At 45.5% G+C, this 15,404-nt stretch overlaps 1 protein-coding gene across 1 annotated transcript in view; it reads right to left on the bottom strand.

Moving 5' to 3' along the window:
* The window catches only part of PFKL (phosphofructokinase, liver type), a 697,584-nt gene that overhangs the window by 667,301 nt on the left and 14,879 nt on the right, over positions 1 to 15,404 (bottom strand). The window contains exon 2 of the mRNA XM_069615767.1: positions 14,914 to 14,987. Within this exon, the coding sequence (XP_069471868.1) occupies positions 14,914 to 14,987 (74 nt within the window). The remainder of the gene's footprint in view (positions 1 to 14,913; positions 14,988 to 15,404) is intronic.

Here is a 15,404-nt window from a genome sequence, read left to right as displayed (position 1 = left end):
ATATCCACTTGACTATGTGAGTGGGCAAGTAGACTTTGCTGGATGACTTGTAAAATGTAAAAATTAGACACAAATAGATAGATATGATAAAAAGCTCTGAAAAGGCTCTGAAAACAGTTTGGACATCTAGCTCCCGCATGTGCGAATATATAATCATGGAGCAAAGAGACCTCTGGAGAGTTACAGTGCATGGTATTGCTTTAGATCTGTTGTGAGTAGGGATGTAACGGTATACCATTAAAGATACCGTGAACCACTTAATTGAACAATAATAACCGTCACACTGTTTATACAGTTATACCGTTCATACTGTTAACTGTGCTTTTCAATCTGATTTGGAAAGGCTGCAGTAAGCAAGTGCTGCGCAGTCTTGGTCTTGCACTGTTGGATGTGCCGTCTGCCAAGTAGTTTCAGTTGGAGTAGTTTTGAATGCCATTCCATAAACCACACATGCCCGACACAAAATCAATATGTTAGCAGTAGGAAGAATAAAGTGCCATGAAGGAAAAGGGTTTACTTTGGGGTTTATATACATATATTTATATGGCTCCCAGTGGATGCAAGGATTAAATTCAAAACCCTCTGCATTGTCCACAAGGCTTTCTGGGGCCTGGGTCCAAAATACCTTCAGCTATCCCTCCGCAAATACCTCCCCTCTCGAACTCTTCGCTCCTCTACCTCCAACTCACTCAGGATCAGTCGTTTTTCTAAGAAACAAGCTGGGGGTAGATCTCCATCTTCGGCTGGGGCCTCCCTCTGGAACAGTCTACCTGCCACTCTAAAACTTGAGGAGAACCATCTCTGGTTCCGGACGCACCTCAAGACCTTCCTCTTTTCTTCTGCCTTTGCTCCCTCTCTCCCCTGCTGATCTGTTCTCTCTTGGTACCGTGCACCTGGCCACCCTCTGTCTTTTGGGCCCAGGTACCTGCTCATCCTGCCACTCTCCCGCACTGCCTCCGGGCCACTCCTTGCACGGGGGTCTGTATCTGTACCCATACAGCCCCCCCCTTTTTCTTCCTGCACTTATCAGACCTACCCTGTCTGCTGCCTTAAACCTAGCACTTGCAAATTGATGGCTGCATTACCACTGTTTGTTGCCTTTATTATTTATTTATTTATTTCTCCTCTGCTTCGCACTTTCCACCTCTTCCCCTCTCCCATGCACTTGCGCGTTCTCAATGTCACTGGGCCTAGTAAGATCGCTGTTTTGTTCTCCCCTGTTCCCCTCCCTTGCCTTGTCGCGCTCTGAAACACTTGTGTACGAGCGCGATTGATATTTTATTTCTATCAATCAATAATAGATAATGTTCTCTAAACATATGGCAATCGGGGATTTCCCTGGTTCCATCTTTGAATTTACATATAACAAGTCACACTGCGAAATTCACTCATCTGTCGGTATTCCCTGCTGCCATACCAAAGGGTAACATGTCCGTGATTACTGAACACCTTTTGGCCCGCATGTAAACTAAACGCTGTAACGTAAAGAGAGAGTGCGCGTGTGTGTGCGCGTGTTTATGCGCACAAGCGTATACTACCATCAGCCTCCATTGATCTGCGGCATGCAGGTTATCAAGATGGCAACATGTTCATCTTCACCAGTAGCCAGTTGGGGAGCAAAAAGCATAAATGACCACTTAAGAAAAGCTAATCAGTTTGCTTTGCCAGTTGCAGCAGGCCACCCCCCTCCACACGTGAGTTTGTGTTTGGTGGAAGCAAGGCATTTCAGTGGAAAGTATGTTGAAAAGCCCAATTCTGGCCCTGGGTGCCTGGTTTTGTTTGCGATGAAAAATCTGTCCATTTATGACCTTTTAGAAAATATTTGTTAAGATTAGTTAACTCCACCTGCTATACCGCGATAACCATGATATACCGTCATTTGGCAAGAAGGTTATCAAACTAATACTGTGACACCCCTAGTTGTGAGGTGGGGGTATTATACTACCCATTTTGAGAGTAAATGGGATTTCAAGAGAATCAAATGTATGCGACATCCAGTCAACGTGTGCAAAAACTGTATGGAAATCATTGCCACGTAGCAGTTTTCTGCAATGTGACAGAATACACCTTTCATTATTTCTCTACGGCCTGGCCATTTGATCTTTCCTATATATATTTAAATGTTGAAAACACAAAAACCTAGCCAATTACAAAGTAAAACAAACATGAATTGTTTTGTGTGTTTTGAGGTTCGATAGCAGAATTTTCTTTTGATGTTTAAAGTCCTCATTTCCTGGAGCTATTACTACCTAATGGTAAGCCAATGTTTTGATATAACAGTCCAGAGAGGCAAGGACTCTGACCGTGAGATTCGGTGTATAATTTATCACAAATGAATATTTATATAGCACTGTCATGATGCTTACCCCCGGGCATCCGGATCGAGTCCATCAGCCCCGGGAACAGGCATTCAGATACTTATTAAAACCCCAACAGCCCCGGCTGGGGGCTGTTTAGATTCAGTCCTGGCGCCTTAGGCGCCTTAGGCGCCAGGCTCATCATAGAAATCAGTCCTGGCGCCATAGGCGCCAGGCTCATAGACTTTACTTACCGTATGCAGACCATGCTGCAAATGAGTCCAAGCCAACATGAGGCCTCGATAGGACTATTTTATTACAGTGACTATTTTTCACTCGGGTGTGGTTCTGGGGAACTTCTTACCTGGGACTACTTTGCAGGCTATTTAAACCACGCCCGAACAGCAGCCCATGCTTCGTGTTATTCTGCATCCAGCAGAGTAACGCTCACCGTGTCTGCAAGTCAGCATCCAGTCTTCTGCCATGCCCGCCTCGAATCCGAAGCGCCTAGACAAAAGCAAAAGAAAGGAGAAGAGGTTAGATCACAGACATTATTTGATTCCTTACCTGATTCCGGACCCAGTACAGCTCCGAGCCTGGAGCACGTGTCGCTTCGCCAGCAGCAACGCCACGTTATACTCACCAGTCCACCGCATCTTTCGACTCGGCGCTGCCTCCATCATTTTCTTCGTCGAAACCCAGCATCTGCGGGGGAAAACAAAAGGAGTAACAAGGAGAGCCGAGAAAACCGACAAAGACAATCTCTTGCCACCATAGGCTTACCTGCTTTACCAACTGAGGTATTATCCTTTAATTCGCCGCATCTTCCTATGCTGCACCTATAAATGGAGAGAAAACAGCAAGTTAAACTCATGCAACTTTTACCGGACAGTGTTTGGTAATACAGACTCTTACCTGAACGCCATCAGCTGCCTCCATGCAATATTCTTTTGGACCCAGCTGCAACCTAACGAGGGAATGGAACAAGAGTGACATCGGGCATATTGAACTCTTTGAACCTTATAGACACTGGAGTCAATACTCCTCCGGAACTCCTCCAGTACCTTCAAACCAGTGAAGTAACTGGTATCTACGCGCCCCTGCATGCCATGCAGAATGGAGAGCTCATCATTTAAAAACATAAGGTGAGGTTACCAAGAGGGGATATCGGAGGTGATTAGTGGGGAGAACGAGAACAGTTGGGGGCCATCACTAAAGTCCACGGGTGGCTAAATCCCCTTCTCCACTTGCAGGAGAATACTTCTATGAGTCCAGCAGACAAGATTAGGCGGGCCAGTCCAGACTGTCATCTCTAGACTACGCATCACGTTGGTGGAGACCGCAGCTGTCCGGGTCCGATCGACGCCCCTGTGGGAACCAGGTGAGCGTAACAAGCACTTTTGGCAAAGCGCTGTACGTAAAACACATTTCATCACCAGACCGAAGTTGGTTTTCTCGACCTCGAAAGGATAAAAGGTTGAGTTGGCCATGCCGGGATTCGCACCTCCAACCTACAGATCGCAGTAACGAGCGCACAACTGGCTGAGCTATCTTATTGGCCAACATCTTTCAGAGGTCGGTAAACCTATCAACTGAGGTATAATAATCACAGTGCCTACATGTTGGATGAACCATGTATGAAGCGCTACATAAAGTTAAATACTTAACTGAATTAGCACAGAGACAGGTTTTTCTGAGTTTCTTCTTCAATTCCAAATGTAACTTTCATTGGTTTGTTTTTTAACAGTGCTTTCACTTCCTGGAGAGTCAGGTTTTGGATGTTTTATTTATAGTCTTGAAGTTAGTTTTATTTATAGTCTTGAAGTTTTGAGAGGCTATAACACCGGTGATTGGTGTAATGACAAATCACTCCCCCTTGAGCACTCTGCTGCCACTGACCATTTTATGTAATGTACCCCATTGTGTGCAAGGTTGAACGAACTAGACCATGCATACTCATAATTTGATGTACACTCTAATTAAAACGTGTCTAAAATGATAAGTGTAATCATGAACTGCCTCAGCAGGATTAGGCACACAGCACAGGAACTCTGAAAAATACAATTGTGCAATACTTTGCTTTCACTGGGAAATAAAATCATAATTTGTTACAAAAGATTAATTACAATTGCTTCTTAGTTTTCCATATTATTAATTACACAATCCCAGAATGCTAGTAAAATACATATGCACAGTGCTTCTGTTTGCTCCATGAGCACCTACACACAACACAGCAAAAGCTGAAGGCACCTTAATTCACGTTTTATGGAGGGTCCACAAATTCGCCATTTCTGGGGTGCACGCCTTGATCGATTTTCAGGGACTATTGGGACAATCCACATTAACCAAAATGATTACGGTTGGGGATATGGGGTGCATCCACCTAAAACTACTTTGAAAAACAGTTTTTATCATCCACAGCAATTAGTTTTATATAAAACGCAACATTGCCAGGGAATGGGGACCCCAGGAACGTCCTGAACATAGTTTATCAGTGTCGGATATATGGGTGTATGGCCTCAGAAAAGAGACTATATGCAGCTCGGGATGCCCTGTTAAGGAGCAGAAAATCTGGAGAAGGGGAGGGGGAGGAGTGTTTAAATCTCCAATCAAGGGTGATATATCTGCAATATATACATGCCCTTGCGGTTGTGGGATGGGTGGGTTCTGTTTTCTATTGCTGCAAAGTGACCAATCAAGTTTATTGTTGAAAATAAAGAAATATTTAAAAAGGATGCATTCAGAAAAGCATCAGGTTCTTCCAGATCCATGTCAGAGTGTACATTTTCCCCAACTGTTTGTATATCTCTCTGGCTGTAGGGTCTGCTCCAAGGCTTACCCAGATTGGTTACTCAATGTATCCTTATCTGGAATTGGTAATTCACTTCAATGATCTTAAAGTTTTTGATAGTTACTAGTAAGGTTTGAGGGTTGCTTAATACAGGAATTATTCTTAAGAGATCTGATTAGAAACTGCAAGGTTTCATAAGGGTTCATGGTATTCCACCATTGTGGAAATACTTTTAGCTATTTGCATGTTTCAGTGGTCTTACTCGCTGGCTGTGGTGTGTTTGAGATACAGAACGGTCAGCTCTACAAGTGTTTCACCAGTTATCTTTCTGGGGTAAGTTATTTCTTTGATCTGTACTTAGTCACTTTGACATCTATTAATTCTTCTAATGCACTTTGTGGTCTTCATTCTACTGCTGATTTTTCTTATCTTTATTCTGATCCTTCTCACTATGTTCTGTCATTCACTGCACCCACCCACCTTCACTTTGTTCCATCTCGAAAAAACCATGAACCATGGCTTAACCAATTCTCTCCGGCACTATATGGAAACTGGAACGGTGCTCAAAGAAATCATTTGATCTCCGTGCTCCTTCGCATCAGGCCTCTTACGATATGACTTATTTTATGCTAAAGAACTATCCTGCCACTCACTCATTTCGACTGTTTCTCCCCATTCTAGCAGTTTATTTTCCCCATTTAATAATTTTGTTTCTCCTCAGATGCCTGACCCCTCGCTGAATCCTTCTGCCCCAGATTTTGCTTTCTAGTTACCTTCTAAAATAGAACAAAGATCGTCTATAAACTCCTCCATCCATCTTTTCCCTATTCCCCCCACCCCCATATCTTCATTCACTTGCTTTTTGTAGACTTTCTAAACAGGTCTTGCTTCCTTTGTTTCAACAGGCAAGCCCCACTGCTGCCATTTAAATCCACTCCTATTCCCATGGCATATTATTTTTAGTATCCTTACTTGACTTTGCTTTTCAATTAGTTTCTTTCAACTGATCTTGTGGAGTCTTGCTTTAAGGAAGTCAACATTCTCCTCATTCTTAAACCTTTCCTCGATGCGTCTGTTCCTTCTGTGACCCCATTGCTTTTCTTACTGTCCTTTTAGTGCTTCATGAACGTGTCACTCAGTCGGCCATCTTAATATATGGAGACCAACTCTGCTACAGGATACTAACTTTCTCACGTCCTCTTGTCGCACAAAACCATCTTCTCTTAATTATTTTTGATCCGTCGACCTCTTCTTGATCATCTACTGCTTTACACTTGGTGAATTCTTCTATTCTATATTGTGCTCCTTCTTCCCTTGATATATATATATATATATATATATCTAGTGTTGACGTCCTGGGTTTCTGCCCATTTTGTGATTCACACACTTTGTGTCATGCTGGGAAATCATTCCATTCCTTGCCCTTGCATTTCTGGGTCCCACACGATTCTGTTCAGAGTGCCATATTTTGTATCAACTAGTACTCTCGTTAGGGCTCTTGGTTTTCGTCAGTTACAAGCTGATAACTCAGATCGATCAAGTTCTCATGCTCCTCCTTTTCTGATCAGTTCAACTACTCTCTTTCTGACCGTCTCTCTGGTGACAAGCTATGGATGCTCCCTCTCATGCCCTTCCCAAAATGGAAGCTCTCCTTTTGATTGCCCATCTCCCCCACAATTGCTCTCATCAATTTATTTATTTTCTCCCGTAACCATTTCCCTTTCCTCATCTGCTCACAACCAGAGTGTCATCTTGGACCAGTCTACCCTCTCTCATCACTTTCTACCGTCACTTTGAGCTTTATAACATTCATAAAGTAATCAATTTCTTCTGCTGCCAGAAAGCTTATACTTTCCTTGGAATTTTTCAGGTCTTGATTATTGTTCTGCTCTTCTTGTTGGCTTTCCCCCCTATACTCTGGCTCCTTTCCAAACTATTTTGATTCTGCCATCAAATTTCCCCCTCCCACATTTCTCCACCTCTGGCTGCACTTTACTGACTTACTATTCCCTGCAAGTGGATGTCACCTTTGTCCATGCTGGTTCAGGGGTCCTGGGCACGCGGGCATGATGAGGCGGCCACTGTGAGACACAGTCATGCAGCCAAGATCCGTACTGTTCTGGCGCAGGTCCCACAGCCTCCCCGCCGCCCACAATGTTCACTGTGGACCAGAGTCCTAGTGTAACCGCATGCACTGTGTGACTGGCATCTCAGTTGCCATGATTGCACACACAATTGCAGAACAGGAGCCTTGCTCTGGTGCCGCCTCTACATTTCCCAGAAAGCGGGTTTGTCCTCATTGGTTCCTCAATGCTTCTGTTCGGCCCTGTGGTCTATGCAATTTTTAGCCTATTCACCTACTGGTCACCCTCATCTGCTGCATCTATGCAGGTTTGGCCCTTGTCTCATCCGACTCCACACACAGGTGCCGTTTCCTTCTTCTCGCTGGCCTTCTGGCAGCTGTTCGACAGCTCCAGCTTGATGTCTGTTGTAAACCTTGTATTAAAATTGCAGGCTTTGTAAAGTTCTGTGACATAGATTCCCAAAACCAGGAAAACTGCAAACATGTCTTGCTTTAAAAATCCTTAGCTTACAACAACATAGAATGCCCATGTATGGATTCAGCTGCCCTCTTGTGCTTACAAAGCAATCTTAACATGCTATATAGCCGAGGAACAGCTGAGAGAGAGATGTCCTGGCCATAGTTCAGATTTAGCCCAGTGTCAGAGAGCGTGTAAGACTACACAAACTGTAAAATGTATAAATGCTCTCCTTGTGAATGGGGGAGGGCAGACACAGAGATAGAGAGGCCAGGTGGTTCACATGGTAGATTGTACGACCATGTGGAGTCTGCTGCAGAAGAAATAAAAACCTGTATCTAAGCATTGAACAAAATTCTGTTTCAGTGTTTCATTTTGTCTTAAAGTTATTTTCTGAACACAGGCGGAAATAATATGCATTTTCCCACACTGTATCCATCTGTCAATTGAGAAGAGTTTCCCTTTTTTCCAGCAACTGGAAGCTTCAGCCATTGGCTCTCTGACCAGTGCTCTGCACTCCCCCCATCCCACATTAATGCAGTGAAGCTGCTCTGTGGGGCAGGGTTTAGATCAGAGAACTTCTCCTGCTGTGCATAGTCAGGAGGTGGGTAAGGAGGGGCAGACACTCCGAATCCTCATCCCTCCAAGAAGACACCAGACTGGCATCCAAGTGCCAGGTAAGGTAAGTGGAGCAGGTGTGACATGCAGTTTAACAGACTGCAGGTCTGTTTTTTAGATGCATTCATGGTCTTGACCCTCTTGGTCTCTCCTCTCAGCTATAGGTCTATGTACGTACTGTGAGAAACCAAGGGGTGGCTCACCAGCTAGTCCTCAGGGATCTGTCATCCAGGTGGCCAGGACATGGGCCATCACTTTTGGATCCAGTTCCTGGGGGTGGACCAGTGCGTGAGGATCGCCTGGGTGAGGGGGGTCTATAGGGAGTGGGGGGTGAGCTAGCCGATGGTGGAACTCCGCATTTCCTCCTTTTTTGTGCACCTACCCAATCCGATTTTCCAAAGTCCCAACTTCACATCCCCCCCTTTTTACACAAACACTGGGCCGAGGAAGAGGGTGACAGAATAACCAGGCTAACTCTCACATCATACTGGACACATCCCGTTAATCGGGTAAGGCAAAATCAGGCACTTTACACTAAGTGCATAGACCCGATACCAATTAACTCTCCTCACACGAATAAAAGGCAACACCTACAGACACACGGAGCAAGGCAGAAGACGAGCACGAGCAGAACTTCCGGGATGTCACACCTACCGGAGCAGAGCAACAGACTAAGTGAGAGCAGCGGGCCAAAAACCATGGGTTACCTATTGGAGGTTGTTGCCTCCGACAGAGCAAAAGACACGTGGAGAAGGCCAGATCCCACAAGTGAAGATTGCATTTTGTTTCAAGGATGCCAACGACCCTCCCGGGTGAACTGCAGAGTTGTGGAGGCAAGGCCAAGCCTGTGGTAATAACCTTGACTCGTGAACTGGAAATAGCAAAACAAGAAAGAAGCGCAACACACAGCTGGCGCATTGGCAAGCAACCACAGAGACTGGCGTGTGCTGAAGCAAATGGAGTAGCAACATTAGATCACAGGTGAAAGCTGCATACGTGTGGATGAGATGCAAAGAAGGGCAGACCTGTGAATGAACTTTGAAGTAAAAGGTAGCTGTGAGATCAGCAGTAGTAAGCAACAGAGTGGTCCAGAGGAAGAAGTATCACATTCGAAAGGTACATTATTGGAAGTTATAAAGCAAACAAACAGCAAGAGTGAATTAAGCGAGAGTACATCGAAGTGGTCCTGCGGTGGTCCGTAAAGAGAGTCACGCACCTTTGAAAGTCTTCGACAACTGAAAGGGGTCCGAGCCCGTCATGAGGAAGAACCGAAGTACAATAAGTGTAACGCTCACCTGGTATCCACGGGGACGTCACTCAGCCTGTTCTGACCTCTTACGACCTCGAACCCTTCCCTGGAGGCTATTCGACTGGAGACTGAAACACAGGATTGGTAGAGTTTAATCCCTATTGTCTCTGTCTGCTTGAACCCCTTCTTCCCCGGGGTCCAACCCTTCCCTTTGATCCACCGCTCACCTTGTTTTCTTGGATAGTGTGCTCTCCGTCCTGCTTTCAGTGCAGGGGTGCGTGGATTGATGCGGGCTCGTTGCTGCCTAGTTACTTCACTGGCAAGAGTCCGACAGGTAAGTATAATTAGTCTTTTGAATAGTTCTCGAACTTCGTTCCTTTCCTTCCTTAGATGATGTCATGCCTGCGCCATGGGCGCATCCATTTGCGCTCAATATGGACTATTTGTTTATCATTTATTTACAACAGACTCTTGGATCAATCTATATTTACTTTGGGGACTTTATTTCCCATTTGCGAGACTTTGGTGCTTTACTATTTTTTCCAACAAACTGCGCATACCACAATGCACTTGGCTATAAGCATCGATTCCTGGCTGTTCCTATTGGTCATCAAAGGAACTACACCCCCCAGATGCCCTAGGGATTGGCTCTTGCATTGAGAGTCCTTCCTCCACCTTTCACGTCTATCTACGGATCTTTGTATGCCGTTTGCCATCACTCCTGCTTGGACCCTGCCTTGCAGCTTGCTACACCCTGCTGCCTACAGCCCTAGCCCTCTGGGCTTCCTGCCTTGCAGCTTGCTACACCCTGCTGCCTACAGCCCTAGCCCTCTGGGCTCCCTGTCTCAGTCCAGGTCCTCTGGGCTTCCTGCCTTGCAGTCTGTTACTCTTCGCTGCCTACAGCCATAGCCTTCCAGGCTCCCTGCCTCACAGCCCTGCTCCTCTGGGCTCTCCACATTGTAGCCAATCACACTCCGCTGCCTTCCAGCCTCCGCCCTTGCCCTGCCGGGCTCTCCCCATTACAGCCGATCACGCTCTGCTGCCTTCCAGCCTCCGCCCTTGCCCTGCCGGGCTCTCCCCATTGCAGGCGATCACGCTCCGCTGCTTTCCAGCCTCTGCCCTTGCCCTGCGGGCTCTCTACATTGCAGCTGATCACGCTCTGCTGTCTTTCAGCCTCAGCCCTTGTCCTCTGGGCTTCCTGCTCTGCAGCCTGCCTCACTCCGGCTGCCTACAGCCCTTGTCCTCTGGGCTTCCTACTTTGCAGCTGATCACGCTCCGCTGCATGCTACCTACCTTTTTTCCGCTGGGTTCTCGGCCTAGCAGCCCTCTACAGTCTCCTGCAACCTTTTACGGTCAGCGGCCCTGCCCCTCAGGGCCCACTCCTTGCTGCCCGGCCCTTCTGGGTTCCTTGCCGTGCAGCCTGCTTTACTCTGCTGCCCTAAGCCCTTTTCCTCTGCCCTGCTCCTGTGGGCTTGCTCATTGCTTTCCTGCTCCTCTGAGCTCTCAACCTTGTTCCTTACTGTCCTCTGCTATCCTATCCTGTTACACGACTTTCCCTTCATTTTCCTTCTGCTAGTTTGCTATCAACCTCCTTTCCTGGATTTGTCTGTAAGTATCTTCTCTTGTACTGTTTGTAGACCCTTTTGTACAGAGCTTGTCGGTTGGTTCCCATCAGTCAACCTCTGCCCCTTCCCTTGTCTCGTTTTTACATTACAGACACCCATAGCTGCTGTTCCAAGCCATGAGCAAACAGCGTGGGCCTCTGTTATAGCAAACTGTGCAGAAGGCTAGAGTATTTCCTAAAGTTGGTGGAATACTCTTTTCCTATATCTGCATACACCCCAAGAGGGAATTCATTCTGTACCTTTCCCCCTACTACTCTTGCCTACTCTTCGTTCTCTTTCCTTTCTGCTGTGTGTACTTATCTGTCCACTTATTTATGGCACAACCACCCAAACCCTTTCTGGGTGTCCTGTGCCACTCTTTATAGAGTGCCATCCCTGACAGATGATATCCGGCGTCCGGGGATGGCAGCGTGCTACCGAGATGAGTAGCCATGAAGGCGAGTGACAGCGCGATGCGCAATGCACCCCTTTCGTATTTGCATTGAACTGAGTTATTTTTCTGTGTCTTTTAGTCGCCGCAACATTTTCAGCGTGGATGCTGGTTATGAAGACCAAATGCGGTTGGGTAAGCGTGGTATTCGGCGCCTCTAGATGTTTCCACGCTAACCTGGAGTGTCTTTTCCCTCGTGCAGATGGATGAGAAGTTCCAGAGACAGAGTTCCCCCAGAGCGGCTGGGATTCAGGTAAGCGTTGAAGCTCGTACAGTATTTAAAAATATGCGAAGATTTGCAGAATGCTTACTAATGCCTTTTTTCTGTTCCTTTCCCTTTGGAAGCGGCGTGCCGGGATGGGAATGACACCGCCGAAGATGCCAGCAGAACAGAAGGAGCGATGAATGATGGGCAGAAGCGCCGCAAAGGTAAGGCTGTTCCTAACAGTGTTCTTGTTCTTGCAGGAGCTGAGCGCAGAAGAAAGATGCAGGCCTACTGGAGACCGATCCGAACACGGTGAGTGTCACACTGCAGGTACAGAAAACGCAAAGCATGTTTCTCAGCCTGGGTGTGGCTTAAATAGTCTCTGGGTATCCCAGGTTTGTCTGGGCTGAACCATACCCAAAAGACTAGACTGCACATGCAGTTCTGGGAACCAAAATATGTGGGGGCATCCATCTTGTCCCCATCAATGCACTACAAATCCAATCCCCAATGTTATCCTGTGGGAGTGAGTGAGTCTGGTGCCACAAGCGCCAAGTCTGACTTCAAGTGGGTTTTGGAGGGATGGAGAGGCCCTTGAGGGCCATGTAGGTGATCGTGGCCTGGCTCCAGCCTGACATCTCGGAGGGCTGGGGACATGAGGGGCAGGAAACATGACAATAAGCTTGGGGAAGGAAGCCCTGGCAAGTTTATGCTGACTGTGACGTGAGATGTCTGAGCCTGACAGAGGGGGGCGTACATAATCGGTGTGCTGTAAGGTCTGAGCCAGGCAGAGGGGGACCTTTGAGAACTTCACATTGGAATACACGTAGAAGGCCAGGCGGGCCTCAATCCACGATTTGGAACTCCTTTGAGTGTTAAGAACCCAAGCCAGAGTGTGTCATCCTGCTTGGAAGGATAGCCTTACCCCAGCGAGGTTCAACGTGAGGGGGAGAGCTTTTTTCGGAGAGCTTTTTGCAACTACCTTCATTCACAATTCAAATAGAATTTTCACTTATTGTTACTTTTTTCATTCCTTTTACTTATGTAAACATGTATGTAATTGTTTGTTCAGCACTTCGGAAAAAGTGCTTTACATATAAAAATAAACTGGAAAAATATTCTAAGATTTGATGTTACAGAAATGTGTTTGAACATCCCAGTGTTCCTCATAACAAGGCATGGTTTGATAATATTTTCACTGTAGATTTTCCAGCAGGATCATTGAAATAGTTACAACAAAAAAAAGGGTATAAATTGGGAAACTTCTAGCGATCCTATATTAAACATTACTTCACCAACTAAAGGAACACATTGCCAATATGTAGATAGTTATATTGAGCCCTGGACACTGAGACGTATTATAGAAGAACTATGGAAATTAGTCTTCAGAATAATACAAGGCTTCATTATTGATACAAACTTCAGAAGGAAGCAGTTGTTCTGTATGTGTAGAACCTGAAATGCACCCTTTTGGTTGCTTTGAAGAAAAGAATCAAAATGTTTGGCTGTTACGCTGGATGTGAGAACCATGGGCAAGTCCAAAAGGTGTCTGGGCTGGGTGGATCCATTTCTGGAAACAGGGAATCTCAATAGGTAAACCAATTTCAAATGCCACTGTTATGCCCATGGATATGCGAAGGCTGGCCTTTGGATATTCGTGAGCCTATCAAGTTAATAACTAATTTTATATTCATGCCATCTTTACAAGGCTGCTCATTATGAGCAGGATTGAACATCATAGAAGGACTCTGTAGGCAGGAGATATGGCTCCGGTTTTACTTGTCAGTGAGTCATCTATACAAAGATAAGTGTCTGCTGCAGGAAAGGCGGCCAACCTGTGGGGATCACTCGGGTGCTTTCTTCTCCAGTTGTAAGGCCATTGTGATGCTTGGACATTGAAGAGAAAACGAACCTGGTTACATGCTTCAAACTAAGATGAGAACTGAAAAAGGTTAAATGGAGTGCATTCCTTGCCGCCTGGCACGGATTTGAATAGGGAAAGGACTGGCAAAAGGTAAGCGGCCCATCCAATGCCACTGGAAGTTGTGTACATCTTTGGGACCAGAGGATCGGTTAGTAGAGATGAGCAGGCTGGCTAAAATGGAAACAGAAACCCTAGGGGCTCAGAACCCAGATCACGTTTCTCAAGTTCTCTGGGGATTTTTATTTTAGGATGTTGGTGCATAGCTAAAATTTCTCTTAATGGCACAAAGGTGAACAAATCTGGAGCAGGGCTCCCGTGGTGGCATGAGGGGTCCCACTCAGGTGCATTAGGCGTTATTTCTTCTCAGTGGCACACCAGGTTGTACTTGCAATTGCTGTTTCAGGGGCCGTGTTTTTTTTACTTGCCCTTTGGAATGAGTGATCTTGGTGGTATGGTGGAGCTTGGTGGTAATAGAGTGTGCAGTGTTTGTTGGCTTTATGTATAATTAGATATCTGCTTTTCTAATTTGGAATTTTAATTCAATCAGATTTCTAATGTAGAAAATAATGGAAGGGTGTTTATTATAAATACCAACTATGGGTACACCATCAGCGATATTACATGGTTTTGTAGAGGAGAAAAACAGAAGAGATCTAAAATGTAGAGGTGTGGTAAAATAAAACTGCAGTCGAATGGGATTATGTTGCATTTGTTACTATGCTCCTGTTTGATTAGTTGTTCTATAGTAATTGTGTCATAAAACCCCCTTTTCGGAGAGTAAACTCCCATCTAGACCAATCATTATCCATGTACAGCAGTTTATGTTCCAAAAGAAGCACACCATTAAGACTTCAAGCTGTCCTGCTTTGGCTATTGAAATTGACCTATAGAAATTGCCATTTTTTATTTTGGTTAAAATTTCGCTCAATCACCAGAGAATAAAGAAGACAAAACAGTAGCGTGTGCTCCTCTGCCTCAGTCATTTCGTCCCTTTGTTTTGAAAACAGCGACAAGTCACATTGTAAACTGGAGGGCATCCACGTGATGACGCAAGCTATGCATACATGTTTGTATCCTCTCTCCCCACATGACAAGTGTACGCCCTGGACTTGAGTTTTGGGAATTGAATATTGTGGCAGTAAAAAGCATAGATCATACATGGATTAAAGAGCAAAATAGATCATGTAGAGCATCAAAAAAACAAAAAGAAAGGAAATTAACTCCAAGTACCAACCTCATAGATCAAGAACACCTTTGCCCCTACATAGATTCCCATTCGAGTGACAGCACGAACGGCAGCATTCATCCCTAAACAGATAAATGAAAATACTTGAGCAAAAATAATAAAGCAGATCATCCATTTCATTGAAATATACATTCTTCCTCCCCTCTAGCCATGAACCCTTTGCGCACTGGGAGATTAACAGATGTGTCTGAATGACAATGGAGGAAAAGGAAAGTGAGCCCAGGCTACCCCACCCGTCTATTTTCCACCAAGGTAGGTGAGAGCTACAGTAAAGTTGTGCAATTAAGACACAAACTATGGTCAAGGAGCATATGAAATTATTTATTTAAATTTGTAGAGCGCAGGGCAGCCCGCAGGCATCGAGGTGCTATGTCAGAGTTTAAGAAGGCTTGATTAAGGGTTACAAAGAAGCCACCCAGTATTACTTGTTACAGAAAAGTTCAGAGACAGTGTTTACAGCGTAACACAGAGTACATGCA

The sequence above is a fragment of the Ambystoma mexicanum genome, chromosome 9, assembly GCF_040938575.1.
Source record: "Ambystoma mexicanum isolate Mex_15411 chromosome 9, UKY_AmexF1_1, whole genome shotgun sequence".
In the NCBI taxonomy this organism is placed as follows: domain Eukaryota; kingdom Metazoa; phylum Chordata; class Amphibia; order Caudata; family Ambystomatidae; genus Ambystoma; species Ambystoma mexicanum.
Note: the sequence above shows the minus strand (reverse complement) of the source record. Positions and strands in the feature narration are given on the sequence as shown.